Source organism: Natator depressus, chromosome 9 (genome assembly GCF_965152275.1).
Source record: "Natator depressus isolate rNatDep1 chromosome 9, rNatDep2.hap1, whole genome shotgun sequence".
NCBI classification, from domain to species: domain Eukaryota; kingdom Metazoa; phylum Chordata; order Testudines; family Cheloniidae; genus Natator; species Natator depressus.
In genome coordinates this window covers 47,319,117-47,340,443 of record NC_134242.1, presented here as the reverse complement: position 1 = coordinate 47,340,443, position 21,327 = coordinate 47,319,117, and the positions used below count along the sequence as shown (strand labels likewise).

The window sequence follows — 21,327 nt, the reverse complement described above, 5'->3', positions numbered from 1 at the left end:
TCATTTGGAACACACATGAAGATGGTTTCTCCAGCTCAGCTTCACAGTTGCAATGACTGGTTTCTCAACATAGTCCATTTGCTTGTTTCGCTCAAGGTGTTATGATGACTGCATTCCTATTCTTTTCTGGATTTTGCAGTGGTCTCCTTAGATAGGACTTAAGGAGTTAATAGGGAGCCTATTGGTGACAAGACTCCAGTTACTACAAAGCGGGAGGTGCTCTTGCTGGCCAGGCTATTACGGTCCTGCTCACATCTCTCTCGTCCAGATGTTTTGGGTTCAGGGAACAACATATTGAACAGCACTAGATGTTTAATCCTTTTCTGCTTGATGGCACAGCCTGGTTCATTTTACTGGCAAAATTAATAAGGGCCAATCAGAAAGTGAACCATGCTCTGGGCAAAGATTTGAAATATCTAACCAGGACATGAGTTGTCTACTTACCTAGTGAGAAAACAAGATGTTTATGGCTCCTTGCAACTCTGTCTGGAAAATTAAGGTATTTTTGTACAAAACATTTTCTGCCATACTAGTCTGTGTAAGACCTGTTGGGCCATAGTATGAACACCTGCTGGCTTACCTCTGGCCAGTAACCTACTTCTGCAAGTTTTCTGTGACCTCTATTGGTGTGATCATTTGGTCCACTTTGATGACTCCATGCTCTTTTGACTAGTACTGTCAGTTGTCTGCAAAAATGTCCATTTTGAAATTAAAATGGTCTTTCTTTATGTAGGTTTCAGAGTAGCAGCCGTGTTAGTCTGTATCCGCAAAAAGAAAAGGAGTACTTGTGGCAGCTTAGAACTTATGGATCTTGGGTAGCAGATAGAATACTCCTGGTCGAGGTTCTAGGGGTGTGTCTGTGCGGATTTGTTCTTGCGCTTTTTCAGGGAGTTTCTTGAGCAGATGGTGTAGTTTCTTTTGGGGTAACCCTCAGTGGGATCAGAGGGTAATGGCTTGTAGAAAGTGGTGTTGGAGAGCTGCCTAGCAGCCTCTTGTTCATATTCCAACCTATTCATGGTGACAACAGCACCTCCTTTGTCAGCCTTTTTGATTATGATGTCAGAGTTCTTTCTGAGGCTGTGGAAGTCCCTTCACGCTCCTGGATGGTTCTGCTTCCGCTTAGTAGTTTATCATGTAGCAGCATAAAGAGATTTGACTTGTGTGTATGGTCCATCTGTAGGATATAACCATTAATGAGATAATACAAAACAACTGTACATACCTTTTTTACAATTACTTGATTATTCTCTACACTTCAGTGATAAGATTAGTGGGATCGCTTAATATGTGAAAATCTGTGCAGCTGCCAGTCATACCCCGTTATATGCAGTGTTCTAGCTGTGTTGGTCCGAGGATATCAGAGACACATAGTGAGTGAAGTAATATATTTTATTGGACCAACTTCTGTTGGTGAAAAAGACAAGCTTAAGTTGGTCCAATAAAAGATGCTACCTCACCCACCTTGTCTCAGTCATACAGTTAATCAGTCTTTAATGGTCATTTAGCATTTTTTGGTTGATTTGCCTTAAACATATAAACTTCTCATTGTCTTTTCAACATACCATTTAACTGTATCAGCTTCTTCAATACAAAACAAACACCTTCTGTATAATATACCTTTCTAAAAAAGTAGTTACATCTTGCTGATAATATTTCTATTTAAAATAGACAGTGTGGTCTGAACTATTTGAAATATTTTGTGGTCAGATTGCTTAGGCAACAAAATTGTCAAACTGAATGGATCTGTTACAGAATGCCTTTAGATAGCTTTAATTTTCTGATATCGGGCTTGTCTGTATGGACAATTGGCGCACAGCAACCTGGGCTGTAAATGTACGGTGCTCTAGCCTGCTACATGCTAAGTGGCTGTGTGAACCGTGCTACTGCACAGTAAGAGTTCCATAGTGTACTTGACTTACTGCTGTTTCTGAGTGTAGTATGTCAAAGTGCATTACGGAATTTTTAGGGCATAATAGCAAAGTCTCCGCAGACAGTGCATGGCCGGCTGGAGCATGCCGTGCACTAACTCCATATAGACAAGTCACAGTTTCTTAAATGTTTACCTTTTAGATTTTATCTAGTAATAAAATTTTACCTTATGATATCAAATAAACTGATTTCTATTACAATTTATAGGCATAAAGCATATAACATAGACAAAACAAGTAAAGAGGAAGCTATTTCACAGCTTAGCAAATAATTGTGGCTAAGCCTAGCAAGTTAGCCATTGTAGTTACTCATCCTGTGTGAAACACAGAAACAGTCTATCTCTGCTGTTCACAACCAGGGGTCCAAGGCCCCCTGGTGTGGCCTCGCGCAGGTTTCAGGGGGTCCGCCAAGTAGGGTCAGCATTAGACTTACTGGGGCCCAGGACAGAAAGCTGAAGCCCCTCTGCCCTGAGCCTCACCACCCGGGGCTGAAGCCGAAGCCTGAGCAGCTTAGTTTCACAGGGTTCCCTGTGGCATGGGTCCCCGGGAAACTGCCCTGCTTGCTACCCACTAATGCCGGCTCTGGCTTTTATTTGCAGAAAAACACTTGTTATGGCACAGGTTGGACGTGGAGTTTTTACAGCATGTTAGGGGGGCTTCAGAAAGAAAAAGGTTGAGAACCCCATATCTGTCTGACATGCTTTAAAGGCTGAGGCCTACATTGTAACAAGGATTCTGGCTTGTGTGTGGATGTATATAACATTACTTTTGTTAACAAGTGCCATATTTTCTGTATCATCACTGCAGTAGTATTACTTTACAGATTCAGTATTTTTACTGTTACTCTTTTATAACATATGACTGTTTTTTTCATATTTGACATTCTTAGATAGATTTTTGGATCATCCCCCCCCCCAAAAAAAAAAACAAAAAAAACAAAAAACAAAAACAAAGTTCTGTTATTTCTTAACTCTGGAAAAGAAAATTATTTGCCTTCAATTGTTGTATTCAACCACATTTAACCACCTATTTTCGTAGCAGGAAGATTTTTGTGGTCTTTACCTTTTTGTTCAAAAAGGGAAATTTTGATATTTGCCTTAAACCATATTTGATCAGGGGTTAGGAGTGCATTATGCATTAAAGTGGCTTAATGGCTCAGAAATATGGGGAAAGAAAGTTCTGTTTTAACTTAAAGCAACAGAAAAAATGCTACCATCCTAAAATTTTAATTATTTTTTTTAAAAAGCAAGAAAAATGGTGATTTCAGTTTAATTTTCACTCTCTGCTTCCTGGTCATGTGCAACAGCAGCATGGTGGGGGGAGGGCGGGCGCGTGAGCATGGTTTCCAGAGTTTAGAGTTGCAAGAAATGGAGTGACTGACTGCCTGGGTCATAATGTTAAGGCAAATTTAGTCACTGTCATGGGCTAATGACATTTTCCATTCAGTAGTCATAATTAAACATACTTTTCTTGTAGAAACCCATAGAGAAGTGTAAAGGCATAAAAACAGTGCTGCTCATGTCGACAAAAAACAAACAAACTGAAACCAGTATCCTCAATAGTAATTATCTTCAGAGAGTAAGATAGGCATGTTGTTTCTTTTTGCATGCAACAGCAAAGACGTCAGCAGCGTGAACTGATGAAAGCCCTTCAGCAGCAACAGCAGCAACAAAAAATGTCAGGTTGGGGTAATGTCACCAAGCCAACAGGCGCCACCAAATCTCTCTTGGAAATACAGCAGGAAGAGGCGAGGCAGATGCAGAAGCAACAGCAGCAGCAACAGCAGCCGAACAGAGTCCGCAGTACTACGGTGCATATCTTATTTACCTAACCAGAACATGGAGAATTGTTACTTGCATTGTTCCCCTCTCATCACACTCCATTTTGGTTTTCTGAGACATTGCTGCTGTTTCTCCAGACCTGATGCTAATAACCAGGGTCTCATTTCTGTTCTGTTTCAACAGCATTCTAACCTGCACAGCAGCATTGGGAATTCAGTGTGGGGCTCTCTAAACACTAATCCCACCAGCCAGTGGGCATCTGATCTAGTCAGCAGCATCTGGAGCAATGCTGACACCAAAAACTCAAATATGGGGTTCTGGGACGATGCAGTGAAGGAAATGGGGCCTCGTAACTCAACCAATAAAAACAAGAGCAATGCCAGCCTCAGGTAGGAATCGGGAGGAATTTGTTTTTGGCAAAGGACTGCCAGTCTTGCACTGATATTTTAACCAACTATAGCTTCATCACCTCTGGTTCTTGAAAATTCTGTACCACTGTCTTAAAATAGTGTTTAGCAACAAACAGCTTATAGGCTGTCCACAGAGTCCCAATTTCTTTGATTTTTCTTATCCACTAGGAAAATAAGTTGACTCTTAAACGTTACTGGCCCTCTGTAAATCCATGGGCATTTTAGGCTATGCACTGTAATCTTAGATAATATTGTCTAAGTAAATCGATGGCTGTTTCAGGCATAGTATGCAATATTTACAATTTCTTTGTCAGTAAATCCATAGGAATTACGAGCAGACAGAACAAGAAGGTGGAAGAAGAGGAGAAGCTGTTGAAGTTGTTCCAAGGGGTTAATAAAGCCCAGGATGGATTCACTCAGTGGTGTGAACAGATGCTTCATGCACTCAACACAGCGAACAACTTGGATGGTAAGAAGTGGGAAAGAATGAATGTTATGCTTTGTAACAGTATATGAAGAACAACATCACATTTGTACATTTGCACACATGAAATTCTGTGGATGATGACTGCATTTCTACCAAGGTGCTATTTGGTTCATTCAGCAAGAGGGCATAATTAGCTGGGAAATGGCATTGGTATAAACTGCACTGCATTGTTTTCCCTCTTTGGGTAAAATATTGCAGGTAGAATGGAATTGGGACTAATTCTCACCCATACAAATGGTTCCTTTTGGATAGAGGTGACAGGTCACAGATGAATGAGAATTTAGCCTAGTTCTAAATACATGCAATATTATTAACATTGTAACTCTCTAAAACATTTTAGGGGTACAGTTTGAATGAACTATACTCTGGTCTGATGCTTCAGTCAGTAAAATTGTATTGATTGTGGCATAAGAGCAGAGGATTGTTTATGGTCCATTTGAGCCTGGGGTTCACTGAGCTTCTGATATTAACTCGGCTGCAAAATGAGTCAAGTTAGGAACTGTTTAAGAGTAGCAGCCATGTTAGTCTGTATCTGCAAAAAGAAAAGGAGTACTTGTGGCACCTTAGAGACTGACAAATTTATTTGAGCATAAGCTTTTGTGAGCTACAGCTCACTTCATCGGATGCATGCAGCTGATGAAGTGAGCTGTAGCTCACAAAAGCTTATCCTCAAATAAATTTGTTAGTCTCTAAGGTGCCACAAGTACTCCTTTTCTTTTTAAGTTAGGAACTGCAAGTCATGAAGCAGTGGTTCATTTGCCCTCATGGTTGTACACTTAATTTTCTTGCACATCACAGTGGGGTGAGAGGGGACTGTACTATTTTAAGTACTTTTCTGTACTTAAAATAGTAGAATGTCTGCCACAATATGTTCTTCGAGTGCTTGCTCATGTTCATTCCACATTAGGTGTGAGTGTGCTGCATGCACTGTTGTCGGAGATTTTCCCCTCAGTGGTATCTGTCGGGCCAGTTCTCGTGCCCTCTGGTACTGCACGCTTTTGCGCCAATATAAGGGGCAGTGCTGGTCCCACATGCTCTCAGTTCCTTCTTACCGCCTTTGATGGTTGCTGGAACATTCCTTCTTGTTTCAGCAAGGTGTTTTCAATGGTTTCTTCTCTTTAGCTTAGTTTATTAGTCTTAGTATAGTATTAGTGTAAACAGTACTAGTGTAGAAAGTTAGTCCCTCTCCTTTAATGTAGAGGGGCTCCCTTTGACCCTGGGCTCAGGTATGCCCCGATCCCTGGGCTTCAAACCTTGTGCCTCCTGTGGCAAGCCTGTGCAGGTGAGCGACCCACACTCCAGTTGTCTGAAGTGTCTGGGAGAATCTCAGGTAGGAGAGCACTGTCAGGTCTGTCAGGACTTTAAGCCTCGTACAAAGAAAGACAGAGAAGCTAGACATTGGGTGGGGCAAACTTTTTGGCCTGAGGGCCAAATCGGGGTTCCAAAACTGTATGGAGGGCAGGATAGGTAAGGCTGTGTCTCCCCAAACAGCCTGGCCCCCTCCCATTTCCCACCCCCTGACTGCCCCCCTCAGACTCCACACCCATCCAACACCCCCTACTCTTTGTCCCCTGACCGTTCCCTCTTGGGACACCCCCCCCCGCCCCTAACCACTGCCCTGAGATCCCACCCCCTATCCCAAGCCCCTCTCCCCTGACTGCCCCCTGGGACTCCCTGCCCCTTATCGAACCCCCCTGCTCCCCGCCCCCTTACTATGCTGCTCAGAGCACCAGGACTGGCAGCCTTGCTGCCCGGCAGGAGCCAGCCACGCCACCGCGCAGTCTAGAGTACCAGGGCAGGCTGGCAGCTCTCTCAGCCGCGCTGCCCGGCAGAAGCTTGCAGCCCCGCTGCCCAGAGTGCTGGTAACACAGCGAGCTGAGGCTGCGGTGGAGGAGGGCTAGCCTCCCCGGCCGGGAGCTCAAGGGCTGCCAGGATGGTCCCGCAGACCATAGTTTGCTCACCTCTGAGCTAAACTGAGGGCTATCCTAACGGAAGTTGCTCTTAGACCGACATTAGAGCCAAGCCACTCGGATTCGGCACCGAGCACTTCAGCTTCAGTGTGACACGCCTCTCTGGCACCCCGCGCTTCTCAGCACCATTCTCCATCTCTGATGGTGAGAAAAAAGCCGAGAGAGGACACTCCTCTGTGCCAAAGAAAGGCAAACAAGGGGAAGGCAGTGGAGTGCATCCTCCACCCCTGAACCTATGATGGCGCAGTCGACTCCACCCTGAGGGCCTTTGAGTTCAGTGTGGGACCCACCCCCGCTGATGCCAGGAAGTCATTGTGGCTCCAGTGTGATAACAGTGCCTTCTACCCTGGAGGCCTTTGCAGCCACCAAGGACTTATCTCTCCCGGTATCGCCAACCGTGATGGGACAATCACCGACTCCAATGAACAGGAGAGAACATGGTGCCCCAAGCTCTTTCCCAGCACCTGGACCCTAGATACCTTCCAGAGGCAAGCTGGCCCTTCCTTCCTTCTGCAAGGTCATCCCTGGTCAGGCACTGGTTCCCAGACCCTTGGCACCAAACGGCAGAAGCAAGGTCCCCCATGGTCACGTCAGAAGGACTCTTTTTCGGAGCCTGCGGTGGAGCCCTATGCCCATCCCAAGAGCTGCAGCTGGTACCCATTCTACATGCCACTGGACCCGGGTATGGGTCACCCACTGGCAGCTGGTCAGGAGGATAGTGGCCAATGCAGTGGCTATTTTGGAACTAATGGAGGTTTCCCTCTGTACCAGGACCATCGTCCACTGGTCCTACTTGGTTGCATCCGAGAGGCCGGCTACCGCACGGCTCCATTCACCACCATACCCTGACTCCAGTACCGAGCCCAGTACTGACACACACATGATGTGGGCCCAATGGAGGTAATGGGGCAGAAGATGAGGTGGAACTCCCTCTCTGGTACAGGTCTCTTCCTCCTCCTCCCCAGGTGAGGCCACCTTGGAGGCAAGTGGCTCGCTGTTGCAAGATGACTTTGGAGCCCAACAGGAGCTTCTAAAGAGAATAGCTGCTAACCTGGGGCTAGATGTTGAGGTGCTCAAGGAGTCTTTCCATAGCCACATTGACATTTTGGCTGCAGTAGCACCATCAAAGATGGCCCTATCCATCAACGTAGCTTCTTTTGGATCTAGTCAGAACCCTGTGGCTGACCCCATCTTCTCTCCTTCCCACTTTGAAGAGGGAAGAGAAGAAATATGTGACAGCCAAAGTACTTATACTCTCACCCTCCTCCTGGCTCCAATGCTGGCTAATGAGAGGGACAGGCAAGGCCAGGCAAGCATTACCTCCAAATAGAAAGACTTAAAGAAACTAGCTCTGTTTGGCAGAAAAATGTATTCAATAGGTAGATTGCAGCTGCATATCTCAAAGTCCTGCTGGGGAGATATGATCACATGTGGGATTCTTTGATGAAATTTAAAGATTTATTGCCTCCGGACTCGAGGCAGGAGTTCTCCACCCTCTTAGAGGAGGGAAAGAACATAGCTAGAGCCTCACTCTAGTAGACCCTGGACGCAGCCAGAACAATGGCTTCTGCAGTGGCCATGAGGTGATGCTCTTGGTTGCAATCCTTGGGGCTTCCACAGGAGGTCCAGCAGTCAATCCAAGACCTTCCATTCAAGGGTATGTCACTGTTTTCGGATAAAATGGACATAAAGCTCCATGGGCTGAAGGAGTTAAAGGCTGCCCTCAGGTCCTTGGGCCTCTATGCTCCTGCTCTTTCGAGGAAGCATTTCAGGCCTCACCAGCCGGCTCGCTTCTCGGTGCCACTGCCACGATGGGACCTGTTCAGGAGAAGGAGCAAGGGTTACAAGTGTCGTCAACCGCTTCCATCCACCTCAGCCTCACTACCGGGATTGCATAGATACTCCAGAGGCCCCAACATTGAAGGTGTGCTGAGGGTGCTATACCAGTTTCCCTCATCGGAGCCTGTCCCCTTTTTGAAGAGGAGTACTTGTGGCACCTTAGAGACTAACCAATTTATTTGAGCATGAGCTTTCGTGAGCTACAGCTCACTTCATCGGATGCATACTGTGGAAATTGCAGAAGACATTATATACACAGACACCATGAAACAATACCTCCTCCCATCCCACTCTCCTGCCGGTAATAGCATGATACATGATACAGGTCTGTGGTGACCTAGAATCCTATTTTCGACGTCTCCGACTCAAGGAATATTTCCAAAATACCTCTGAACAACATACTAATCCACAGAGGCCTCCCGACCAACATTACAAAAAGAAGGATTCTAGGTAGTTTTCAGACCCACTTCAGCCTGGTGTAGTCTTTCATCATATCAGACTGTTGGGTTCTAAGTACACTGGTGGACAGTTATACCCTTCTGTTTTCCTCCACCCTTCCCTCCCATCCCTGTCCCTCTTCAGGGACGCTTCTTATGAGCAACTTCTAGCCCAAGAGGTGCAAACCCTCCTATGGGTGGGGGCTGTGGAGGAGGTGCCTTGGGAATTGAGGAGAAGGGGTTTTATTCCCAATATTTCCTAATCCCAAAGAGCCAGGGTGGTCTTCGACCCATCCTGGACCTGTACCACCTCAACTTATCTCTAGGAATGAGGTTCCACATGGTCTCCCTGGTCTCCATTGTTCCCTCCCTGGATCCAGGGGACTGGTACACTGCCCTCAACTTGAAGGATGCCTGTTTTCATGTTTCCATCTTCCAAGGCCACAGAAGAAACCAGACCCATTACCAATTCACCACCCTTACCTTTGTTCTGTCTGCAGCCCCCTTGGTTTTTACGAAATGCATGGCAGTGGTCGCAGCCTTCCTCAGAAGGCAAGGGGTCTAATTCTACCCATACTTAGACAACTGGCTGATGAAGGGCTATTCATGTGCTCAAGTAAAGACCAGCATCAGCCTGGTCCAAGCCACCTTCCAAGCATTGCGTCTGTTGATAAACAAAAAAGTCAACTCTCATCTCAGTACAGAAAATAGATTTTATTGGGGCAGTACTAGACTCAACTCACACCAACGCCTTCTGTCCAGAGGCCCATTTCCAGACAATGTCAGATCTGATATCCAGGGTCAAGGCATACGCCATCACAACAGCCTGGGTTTACCTCAAACTTCTGGGACACATGGCCGCAAGCATTTACTTGGTATGGCATGCAGTGCTGCACCTCAGATCCCTGCAGACATGGTTTGCTTCAGTGCACTCACCAAACAGACAACACTTGGACTTGGTGCTTACTGTTCCAGACCCGATCTTCACCTCCGTTGACTGGTGGAAGGACCCCCAGTCGGCAACGGCAGGTGTTGCCTTTGTCATCCCCCAACTATTCGTGTCCCTTGTTTCAGTCGTTTCCAATCTAGGATGGGGAGTCCATCTCAACTGCCTCAGGACAAAGGGCCTGTGGTCCCAGGAAGAGGTCTCCCTACACATAAACATCAGGGAGCTCAAAATGGTCCACTTAGCTTGTCAAATGTTTCTTCCACAGATCATGGGTAAAGTAGTAAAAGTATTTACAGCCAACACAGCGGCCATGATCTACATCAGCAAGCAGTGAGGAGCATGCTTCTCTGCCCTGTGTCAGGAGGCTATCCGCTTATGGGACTTCTGCTTGAAGCACTCCATCGACCTCAAGGCTTCCCATCTTCCAGGAGCACAGAACGCCCTGGCAGATCACCTCAGCAGATCTTTCTCCTCTCACCACAAGTGGTGCCTTCACCCAGAGGTCACCAGGTTCATCTTCCAAAGGTGGGGGTCTCCTCAGGTAGACCTGTTCGCAACCAGGCAGAACATGAAATACCATTAGTTTTGATCTCTGTGTGGACAGAGCCCAGGCTCCCTTTCAGATGCCTTCAATGGACAGAGCTCCTATTCTACTCATTTCCTCCAGTTTCTCTAGTGTACAAGATCCTTCTGAAAATCAAGTGGGACGAGGTTAGAGTTGTTGTTAAAGCTCTGGTGTGGCCACGCCAACAGTGGTTCGGCATGCTGCTAGATTTGTCAGTAGCACCCCTGCTACCACTCCCACTCCACCTGGACCCAATAGCACAAGACCATGGCTGTGTACTCTACCCAAACCTCTGTGGCAGCTCCATGGTTGAACCTGGAGGAGAAAGCCTGTTCAGAACAAGTCCACCAGATCTACCCATCTACTAGGGCTACCTACGTGGCCAAGTGGAAGCATTTCTTGATATGGTCTTCCCAACGAGGTCTTTCTTCAACTCCGGTCTCCCCTTCAGTCTATATAGGATTTACCTGCTCTACCTAAAACAACAAGGTCAGGCTCAGCATCTATCAAGGTACACCTAGCAGTGATCTCAGCCTTCCACCCACCAACTGGCGGTAGGTCAGTTTTCTCACACAAAAAAAGATGTCCATCTGCTTTCTTAAAGGGTTGGAGAGACTTCATCCTCAGATTCCTGAGCCAATTCCCCCATGGGATTTAAATCCAGTCCTGTCAAGACTCATGGGCCCTCCCTTTGAGCCACTAGCATTGTGCCATCTGTTGGCTGTTTCCTGGAAAGTCGCCTTCCTGGTAGTGATTACCTTGGCCAGAAGGGTCTTTGAAGTCTGGGCCCTTACGTCAGAACCACTGTACACAGTGTTCTTCAAGAGCAAGGTTCAACTGTGTCCCCAACCAGTCTTCCTGTCAGGCGTGCCCAAGCCTTCTACATTGAGAGGACTAAGCTGTTCTGTAGATCTATGCAACTCTTTGTGGCTATAGCAGAGAGGATGAAAGCCCTGCTGGTTTCAGCCCAGAGAATCTCATCCTGGATAATGTCCTGTATTCAGGCATGCTACGAGGAGGTGGACCCCATCCTCTGTCAAAGTTAGCTGGCGAGAAGGAACTGAGAGGATGTGGGGCTGGCGGTGCCCCTTATACCAGTGCATAAGCGCGTGGCATCAGAGGCATTAGAGCCAGCCCAACATATACCACCAAGGGAAAAATCTTATGGATGGGTGTGCTATATGCACCGTTGCCAAACATGGAATCGATATGAGCAACACATCTCGAAGAACAAGTTATGGAAAGGTTAGTAACCGTTTTTTGCTGGGGCTATATTATGGGAAATTTAACAGGAGAGGCTGTTTACAATGGTTGATAGTTTGATAAAGAAAATTGAATAAAGTATACAAAGTTTGTTTGGTTTTTGCGCACACACTCCTGCATCAGCACACGTCTCTCTCATGGTCCATCTTCTTCCCCTCGTATTGCAGTTCCCACGTTTGTTTCTTTCCTGAAGGAAGTGGAGTCTCCATACGAGGTCCATGATTACATCAGAGCCTACCTTGGAGATACCCCTGAGGCCAAGGAATTTGCCAAGCAGTTTCTAGAGCGCCGTGCCAAACAAAAAGCCAGTCAGCAGCAGCAGGTACATATTTGCTTGAGCTTTGCTTTGGAGGAGGATCTTGAAGTACATTGATAGTATTTCTGGAGAGGGTAGCAAAGGCTCAGTGACGGTCTGCATTTCTGTATTTAGCTCTTGGTGGTGAAAGAGGTAGATTATCTAGACTGGGGGGAGGAAACATATTTCAGGTATTCCTGTGGAATTGTACAGAATCTGTCTGTCCCTTGTTAGCTGTGTAACTATCTGAGATCTTGTGTAAATAACTTTATAGGGAGATAATTTTATGGTGCAGGATTAGTTCTAGAAAAGATATAAATTTATTGGATAGGTTAATGGATATTCTACTATCAATGTCATATGGAAAGTGACTTGGTGTCATCTGTGTATTTCCAGTGAGCAGGCAACGTTTAATTCTAACTTGTAATCTAGAATTGGTTTGTTTCAGGATTCGGTGTGGGGGATGAACCATAGTGCACTGCATTCCGTCTTTCAGACCAATCAGAGCAACAACCAGCAATCCAACTTTGAAGCTGTGCAGAGTGGCAAGAAAAAGAAGAAACAGAAAATGGTTCGAGCAGATCCCAGTTTGTTAGGTGAGTTTTGATACTTGAAAACGAGGCTATTCCTCTAAGTGGCTTATTTGGGATAGAGGTCATAATTTTTGTTCCATCTGCAAAGTCCTTTTTGGTCTTTCATAAGTCTTAGACATTAATACATATGCAAGAAAGATGGAGGGAAGCCCCTTTAGAGTAGTCTGTATTTTAAAATTATTTACAACAAATTCATTGCATTTTTGAAGGCTGCTTTGGGACTCTGCCAGTCCAATACTCCTACCACTGCTACAGGTGATGCAGGGTGTGTGGTGTACAATATATATAATACAATTATATGCTTCTGAGATGGTTTAAGGAGGTACCTATGTTCATGCTCAGTTTATCACTTTACCCAAACAGAGGCAGAAAAACAAGATGGGGGGCCTTTTAGACAGGTATATCTGCGGGTGGTTTTATCAGGAGTCAGTATGATGAGCAAGGCATAATTCTGAACGTGTTCCCCTCTGGCAGTTACAAACAGATGGAAAGAGCCAATTTAGCAGATTTTTTAAAAAAAACTATTTTTATAGAAAAGGAAAAAATATCAGTTTGGAATCAATTCTTCCTGTAATTTGTGGTCTTGAGGAGTTGGTTGACCCTTAAATGTCAAACTTGACCCGATTCTGAAATTACTCACCTTGAAAATAGGTTGGAAGAATCTAAGCAAAGCCTTGTGGAGATAGGAAGAAAAGACTTCTGGCTGTGGAAGTAGAGAACAAATGAATTTACATGGTGTCAGGGTTCCTTCCTTCCCCACTCTGAACTCTAGGGTACAGATCTGGGGACCCGCATGAAAGACCCCCTAAGCTTATTCTTACCAGTTTAGGTTAAAAACTTCCCCAAGGTACAAATTTTGTCTTGAACAGTACGCTGCCACCACCAAGTGTTTTAAACAAAGAACAGGGAAAGAGACCACTTGGAGACGTCTTCCCCCCCCCCCCCCCAAATATCCCCCCAAGCCCTACACACCCCCTTTCCTGGGGAGGCTTGAGAATAATATCCTAACCAATTGGTTACAAAATCATCAAAGACCCAAACCAGTGGATCTTGGAACAATGGAAAAATCAGTCAGGTTCTTAAAAGAAGGATTTCATTTAAAAAAAAAAAAAAAAGTGAAAATCATCTCTGTAAAATCAAGATGGAAAATACTTTACAGGGTATTCAGATTCAAAACACAGAGGATCCCCCTCTCGGCAAAATCTTAAAGTTACAGAAAACAGGAATAAACTTCCCTCTTAACACAGGGAAAAGTATCTTGAAAGTATCTTGTCCCCTTATTGGTTCTTTGGGTCAGTTGCCAGCCAGGTTAGCTGGGCTTGTTAACCCTTCACAGGTAACAGGATGTTGCCTCTGGCCAGGAGGGATTTTATAGCACTGTATACAGAAAGGTGGTTACCCTTTCCTTTATGACACAAGGGTATTTTTCATTACGGGTAAACTGTTAAAATGAAAAATTGAGGTTCTATACGATTTTAGCTAAGCATCAGATATACATATCTTGGGCATCTCTTTGATGTGTGAAGAGGAGGAGCTGATTCTGCTTTATTGCTTTTTAAATTAATTGAAGTTTGGTCTTCTACTTTAGATATCCTGGATCTTTAAGGATATTAAAAGAAGGATTAATAAGTCTCTTCAGCTAAATTCAGCCTTTTTCTGATATAGTAAATATAATCATGAGAACAAATACTGCAGTTTGGGAAAATATAGAAGGATCTTGCATAATAAAAATTACATTCCCTGACGTTTCAAAAGCTACCCATAAGAATCTGTTCTTTCTTAAGACAGAATTTGCAGCATTGGTTTTCTGCTTCCATTTTTTAACTTTCCATACCTAGATTTAATTAAAGATTAAAAATGAATATTTATTTTTATGACAGTAAGGCCTCTGACATCTCAGTTTAAATGAAGATCACTCTAATAATTTTGCAGTGATTCAGGATGTTGATCTAACTGCCACCTTAGGGTTTTTGGAAGGAATTCAGTAGTGCCTATTTAATGTAGCTTTTTTACATATAAAGCAAATTTAACTATTAGATGGGGATATTATAAAATTAAATCTTTTCTGTTCCTTAGGCCTCAAAAAGGTCCATATCTTTTTAGATCAAATGTAAATGATGGATTGGTAATACTGATGTTTGGAGAAATACTTTATCTTTTGCAAAAAATCAAATGTCATTCTGTGAAAGCACAAATGAATTTTAAAAAGAAATTAGCAAAGCTGGTCACCTGTTAAGGATCACAGACATTGTTTGAGTTCAGGATTTGGCATCACAAACTCCAGAGTTCTAATTCTGGATCTGATACTGACTCCTTCTGTGGTCTTGACTTTTGCCTCAGTTTCTCTTTGTACATGGGGAAGATTCTTACTTTACCACAGCAGGATTGATGTGAAGATGTCTCTAAAGTGCTTTGAAGCTGAAAAGCATTAAATAAGTGTTAAGTTTTTGTTGTAATATTAGAAAAGAGTGAGAAAGCAGGCATCTGTGCAGTACTGGTATGGGATAAACATATCCAGGTCTGTGCGATGATAAAATGGGAACTAAAATTCCAGCTTCATATAACTCCTTCAGTCAGCTCTTCTGTTCATATATACTCTCTCTGTGACTAGGGGCTCAGTCTGACACTTCACTCTCTCTCTCTCATCTCCTGTGTCTGTAAACCAACTTTATATATAGCCTGTGTACCATCACTTTGATAAGACTATTGCTTCATCTACCAGAACTCTTACTCCTGTTACTGTCTCTTGACTGCTGTAATTTCTCCTTTCATGTCTCCCACAATTACAGCTCTTCAAAATCTGGAGCCTCATCTCATTTCTGTCTCCATGTTTGAAACAGCTTCATTGTCTATGCCTCTGATGCACTTCTCCCTGGCCTGTAATTCCTTGTGTTTTCTATCCCGAAGCCATGAAATACTGAAAGCCCCTCCCAGTTTCCCCTTGATCATTTTCCCTGAGACTTGGTCTTTTTACCTTTCTGTACACCTTCACCACAGCTAGGGATTCTATCCTGTTTGCTTGGTTACTGTAACTACTCTGCATACTTCATTCATACATATAGACTGTGATCTCCAATGAGGTAATTGATATTTTTGATGAATGAGGTCTGCACAAACATACATGTGTTCCCCAGTCCCACCCATTCCTTCCCACATTTGAATCTCTTAACAGGACAGAGTTCATGAATCGAAGAGTGGGAGCTTCACAGTTCCCCTAATTGTCTTGTTTAAAAGGGTCATGTAGTGGGCAAAATCTTTTATAATCTTGTTCTTTTTATAAACCTTACGTCTCTAGCCAATGGGCAGTCTTCTTGTTCTGAATTGCCTGCTTTCATAAATAAAAATGGAGGGAAATATTTCAAAAGCTGCATTGTGGTTTAGCCACAACTCCCATTAACTTCAATGATTTTGCTGCTACCTTGTAACTTAAGGGATAGTATTCACTAATATTTTCGATCAGATGCTACTTGTTAGAGGGCTTTCCCTTCACCCTCCCACTTCCCTGGTTCTTGTCACACAGACAGCAAGCAGCAAAAGACCAGAAGTCCGAAGTGCAGACAATACGATGTTTATTGGGGTTAATTTCCAAGCAAGCATATTCCGAAGCCCTTCACACCAGTGGGGCTTATCTCTATATGCCGATAGTCTGTTCCCCAGTGTTCTGGTCCCAGCATCTGGTCCCAGATGCTGCAGAGAATTTACCCTGTGTTCCCCTTCCCAACTCTGATGCCGCTAAGTGATAAAAATACACCTAAGTTCTTAAAGTATAGGCCTTTACAGGCAGGCCTGAATATCTATATTCTAACACTGCTGCTTTATTATTTTTTAAAAATAAAGATGAACATATCCATCCATATTACACATTGGAAGAGATTTTAATACATTTTAAACCGCTCCCTGAAAACAGTACTGTGGTCCTCAAACTATATTAAAATCAGCATCCTTATCCACTAGATTGCACATACTGTTTTCAGCAAAATAAGTATTTTCATATTAGAGTTCATACGCACATTTTTATATGAAAACTGCAAACACGAATTCAAACTTACCTCTACATGCCCTTTGCTTCCTTCCCCAGACCTGAAGAAGAGCTCTGTGTAGCTCAAAAGCTTTTACCTTCCACGAACAGAAGAGGTCCAATAAAGATATTACCTCTTCCCCTGTCTGTGTACATGCATGTCAAATGACTCTGTTATGGTTATTTAATTGAATGGTTAAAGTCTACTGATGTATCAGTGATATTAAATTGAGATACAGAATTTTAAATAAAATGACTTGTAACAGAGCTTAAATGTATAGCCTTTTATTACAAGGAGTTTCTCAACTAGAAAACTTTTTTTTCAAATTATAGGAATTAATATACCATCAGATGGAGCCCACTTGGCTTAGTAAATACCGTAAACATATCCAATTTTTTAAAACTGGATATAATATGCAGCAAATTAAATTGCATAGCTATCATATATTAAGCTCTCTGAATACATATACTGTCTAAAGAAAATAAAGCATGGTTCCTTGTATGTAGCTTCCTCTCTCTTGGTGTTCAAATAAGATCTGTACAAAAACTGACAAGTTCCAAAGTTTAGAATGGATGTGACAATACCTTTGTATCCTTATCCAAATCATTCTTCTACAGATACTGGCTTTGCATTGAATTTCTAACATTGGTGTGCATTCTTTCCCTTTCAGCTTTCTTTAGTACATCTGATCTTCAGCATTTATATGATTTAAAACTTGGGGGTTATTTTTAAGTGTATATTGGATTTCCTGAATAATAGTTAATAGATGAAAAGCATGTAGGGATTGAAAATAGTACAAACATTTATGGTGCTTTTAATCCTAAATTTGTTCCTATTGGTACATCTGCATGCTGTCTCCATCAGGCTTCTAGTTGTAAAAGTGGTTTTAAGCGGGAAGCTGATACCACTTCAGACTGAAAGTTCATCAAATCTTCAGAAGCTAAGCAGGGATGAGCAGGGTCAGTCCTTGGATGTTAAATCTTTACACCAGCCAACCCTGCTTCCTGTACCACCTAAATACTCGACTGAAGAACATCTTAGAAATACTACTGTATTGTGCTTTAAGCATTCTTCCTTCTGAGACAGTACTATCCATGGTGTTCAGGCACAGTGATGCTGAAGGTGCCATCTTTTGAGAGACTCAGGACCAAGCTGTTAATGATTAATCACTAAAGATCCTATGGCACTTTGTCCAAGTCTATGCATGACAACCCTGGTGTCTTGGTCAAATTGCAGTTTGGGTAGTTACAGTCTGCAGTGAATTTCTCCCACAGTTTAATTAGGCATGTATTCTCCACTTCCTCCTTTAAGCAGTAGTTGCATATAATAAATAAAACTGATTATATCATACTTACACATGCACAGCCAGACTAAAACATTGCTTCTTTTGTTTTACAGGATTTTCAGTGAATGCCTCATCAGAGCGGCTCAATATGGGAGAAATAGAGACTTTGGAAGACTACTGATCTTGTGCAGATTGACCAGCTTTTCCTGTGTCTGTTAACCATGGATTCTCCACCTTTGGACACCGTCCTTTCTCCAACTTGCATTTTTCTTCGCCTTGCAGTGACTTACAGAATCAATCATCTCAGGCTGCTTCTTCTAGCCCCAACAAAATCTTTCTGCCCCAGGTTGCACAGTCATTGTCGTCTCTGTCAGCCTATAGACATGTGGACTTTGCTCTGTCTCCTAGGTGGGTGGGAGATAGGACCCATTCCCAAAACGGCTGACTGCAGGCAGCAAGCGTTCACTGTGCTGTCATTTCTTCTGCTGATTTATCTGGAAAGTCTACTGGGATTCTGCAAATGGTATCTTCCTTTCCCCGGTCATGCTTATCACATCCAACTTGTGCAATCATGGAGAGAGTTTGTGGTTAACAGAGATTGGTCAAAACCAAAATGTCACACAGATACTGACTTAAGTGCTCCATCAGGACAAGAGGTGCTCTCCAAATCCAGGAGTTGCATTCATAAGCTAACTTTAGAACTGGCAACAGCAGGAGAGGGTGGTGGTGGGTGGAGTTTAACTTGGATTGGTTTGATGTTGCACACCCCCTGCCAGCCCCTCTCAGCACATTAATTTTGGAGGGAAAGCTTGAGTCTGTCTTCATTAGGTAGTGATGATAGTTACTGGAGTTCTCCTGCCAGCAACCTCCAGCCGCCTTGGACAAATGGGAATGTATAATGGGGGCAGGGGAGGGTGTATTTCTTCTGTTCAGGTTGAAATTACTCCCTTAAATATTACTTTCTTAGGGATAGGACCAGTTTATTGGAGGCCCTTCTGCTGTGAATTTGTCTCGTTTAAGAGACAGCTACAGTCTTGGGTGGGGAAGGACATTACTTTCCAAACAAGTATCCCCCACAGTCTCAGCTGGGTTCCCATGGTAGTGATTCAGTTTTGTGTTATAATTGCATGCAATTATAAGGGGCAGAGACCATCCTCTTCATAATGGAATGAGATTTAAAAGAGAACCTGACTGTAGGCAGCATCTGAACTCCTATAAACCATGGAGAGGGAGAAAGTGAGGTGTGAGGCAATGGCACGGATTCCCTTCTACACCTTCAATTACTGAACATCCCTTCAATTCCGATCCATAATAATTAAATATTTATGTAATCCCAGCTCTCCCTGCAGAAGTTTTAAAAAACCCAAAACCCTGAAACTGCAAAATGCACTTAATTTGACCCCCCCGATCCCACCTCCCATTTCCAGAGGGCTGCAGTGTGCTTGTGGGGGGGAGAGGGTGCCATTTGGGTGGAGCTGTGTAAAGGTGTCTGTCTTTCTGTCATCACTGCCTGAAGAAGGCGGATCGAGTTGCTCCAGAGCAGTTTGGCTTTGGGTTTTATTTCATTTGGTTTATTCATTTTTGGGGGGTAATCTTCCCCTCTTCCTCCTCTCTCTTCCTCCTCCTCCCCCCCAAACTTGTACAGTAACTATACAGAGACTGCTGCAGACTTGTATATAGTTTTTGGATCTAATAGCACGGAGAGACTTGGAACTGTTGCAAATCTGGTCTCCCTGTCTCCTTTGCTTTGTAAAGTCATAAAGGGGGGGAAGAGGGGTAGTTAAAATGTTTACAAAACTTTAAACTCCCTCTGAACTTTTGCCAGTGTGCGGGGGGGAAAAAAGAGAGAACTTAAATAAAACCTGGTTGTATTATATCTAAGAGCGCATTTTCTGCTTGCTTTTGTCTAAGATGATTTTTGAGATTATTCCTGGTGCTAAAACCGACCTGAAGTTTGACCTTCATCAAAGTTTTCATCAAGAAACATCAAGCAAATACACAGGATGTGGAGCAACAGCTGCTGCTTTATTCCTGGTCTCCTGAGGAATGTTGCTGGTTTTTCTACTTGATAATTTTAGAATTCAAAATAAACATCAGTAGGCCGAGATTGGAAAATTCTGCCACACAATCTTCACTCCCCTTTCCTTCCATACGCGCGCACATGCATTTACAGTCACCTTGTTTATGGAGGAAAGATCAACCTTTGGCTCGTTTTCTGTTATGAATTTCAAACACACAAAGAAAGTATCTGAGTAAACCAGCAAGCACCCTCCGAGCCCAGTTATCTTTACTAAAGAAGGGAGAGGTTTACCCTGAACACTTCAGCTTGGGGGAAGGGCTCTCTGAGGGCATTCTGTACATTTACCATTTTTAGACAAAATCATGCTTTTACTTCTCCCCAGTCCAAATACTAGCTGTCGTTTGCTGCTGCTTGTGTTTTGGTGAGGAAAATCCTGCTAAAGTTTGAGGACATGATGGAGAGGTAATTGGTCCTTTACTGTTCACATGTTAAAAAAAAAGGATTACATTGATTGATGTTACTTTGTTTCCTCCTTATCTCCAGGCGTGCTCCCACCTCACCCCCAATGTGCTTTAGCTCAAAATTTACCTTAGTTTAAAATATGCTGTCTGGTTGAGAGTATCTTGAAATCTTTTTTGTACATAATTCTTAAATGTTCCAAAGTAGCCACTGTGCATGTGACCTGTTCATGAATGCTGCCCTATTCCCTTTTCCAGTAGCATTTAATTTACAAAAGGTAATTCTGAAGCTGTGATTTTGCAAGAACATAAGAATGTAAATGAAGCCACATTAATTTCCAGCTTAATAGGAACATGAGAGGTAAGAGGGGAGCAGTGCTTGCTAAATAGAAACAGCAAAAGTGTATGGAGAAGGAATTATTTTGCATTCCCTTTAAGGACCCCAGCTGACTCCTATGGAAGTCTATGGAAAGGCTCCTCTTAACCATAAATAATGGGGTAAATTGGAATGGACACTGCACACTATCTCTTGAATTGAAATATTTTGGCATCCTGCCTCTCCCTTTTTAGGTTGGTGCTACAGTGGAGTGAATGTCTTCAAGTGGCAAAATTGGTTCCTTTTATATTGTGAAAAGATGGCATGAGCTTCAAAAATGGTCAGGATCACCTGTGTCAATATTTGGGGTGAAAAAGAGGAACTATAGTTCTTGTCAGTTTGTGGTGGGTGCAGTCCGTATACAGCTATGCCAGTTCCCAGTTTGCTTTTCTAGTAAGATATGGAACTAGAGTCATTCTGGCTTCTGTGTAGCAGGGAATTGATAGTGTTGAGTGTGGTGCAAGAGGCATTTGAGGCTTCTTTTCACAAGTGATTTCTGAAGCAAGTTCTGCTTCCTAATATCTCAGTTGACTAGGGTGGCAACTTCCAGTCCACTCTGTCCTTCCTACATCTGCCAATTTCCAGTTTATCTGGCGTAGGATTTAGCCTAGCAAAAAAGTGTTGTAAAAGGAAACCTGAATCTGGGTTAGCA

General features: G+C 43.4%; 1 protein-coding gene across 4 annotated transcripts in view; it reads left to right on the top strand.

Moving 5' to 3' along the window:
- GIGYF2 (GRB10 interacting GYF protein 2) overlaps positions 1-19,667 on the top strand; it is a 153,996-nt gene extending 134,329 nt beyond the window's left edge. For 3 of the 4 annotated variants that reach the window (XM_074964058.1, XM_074964056.1, XM_074964057.1), the window contains exons 23-28: positions 3,544-3,738; positions 3,893-4,098; positions 4,434-4,588; positions 11,797-11,951; positions 12,373-12,520; positions 17,935-19,667. In XM_074964058.1, coding sequence (XP_074820159.1) covers positions 3,544-3,738; positions 3,893-4,098; positions 4,434-4,588; positions 11,797-11,951; positions 12,373-12,520; positions 17,935-18,002 — 927 coding nt within the window. In that variant the 3' untranslated portion in view covers positions 18,003-19,667. The remainder of the gene's footprint in view (positions 1-3,543; positions 3,739-3,892; positions 4,099-4,433; positions 4,589-11,796; positions 11,952-12,372; positions 12,521-17,934) is intronic. The other variant, XM_074964059.1, reaches the window with a different exon arrangement.
- Positions 19,668-21,327: the final 1,660 nt, after the last annotated feature.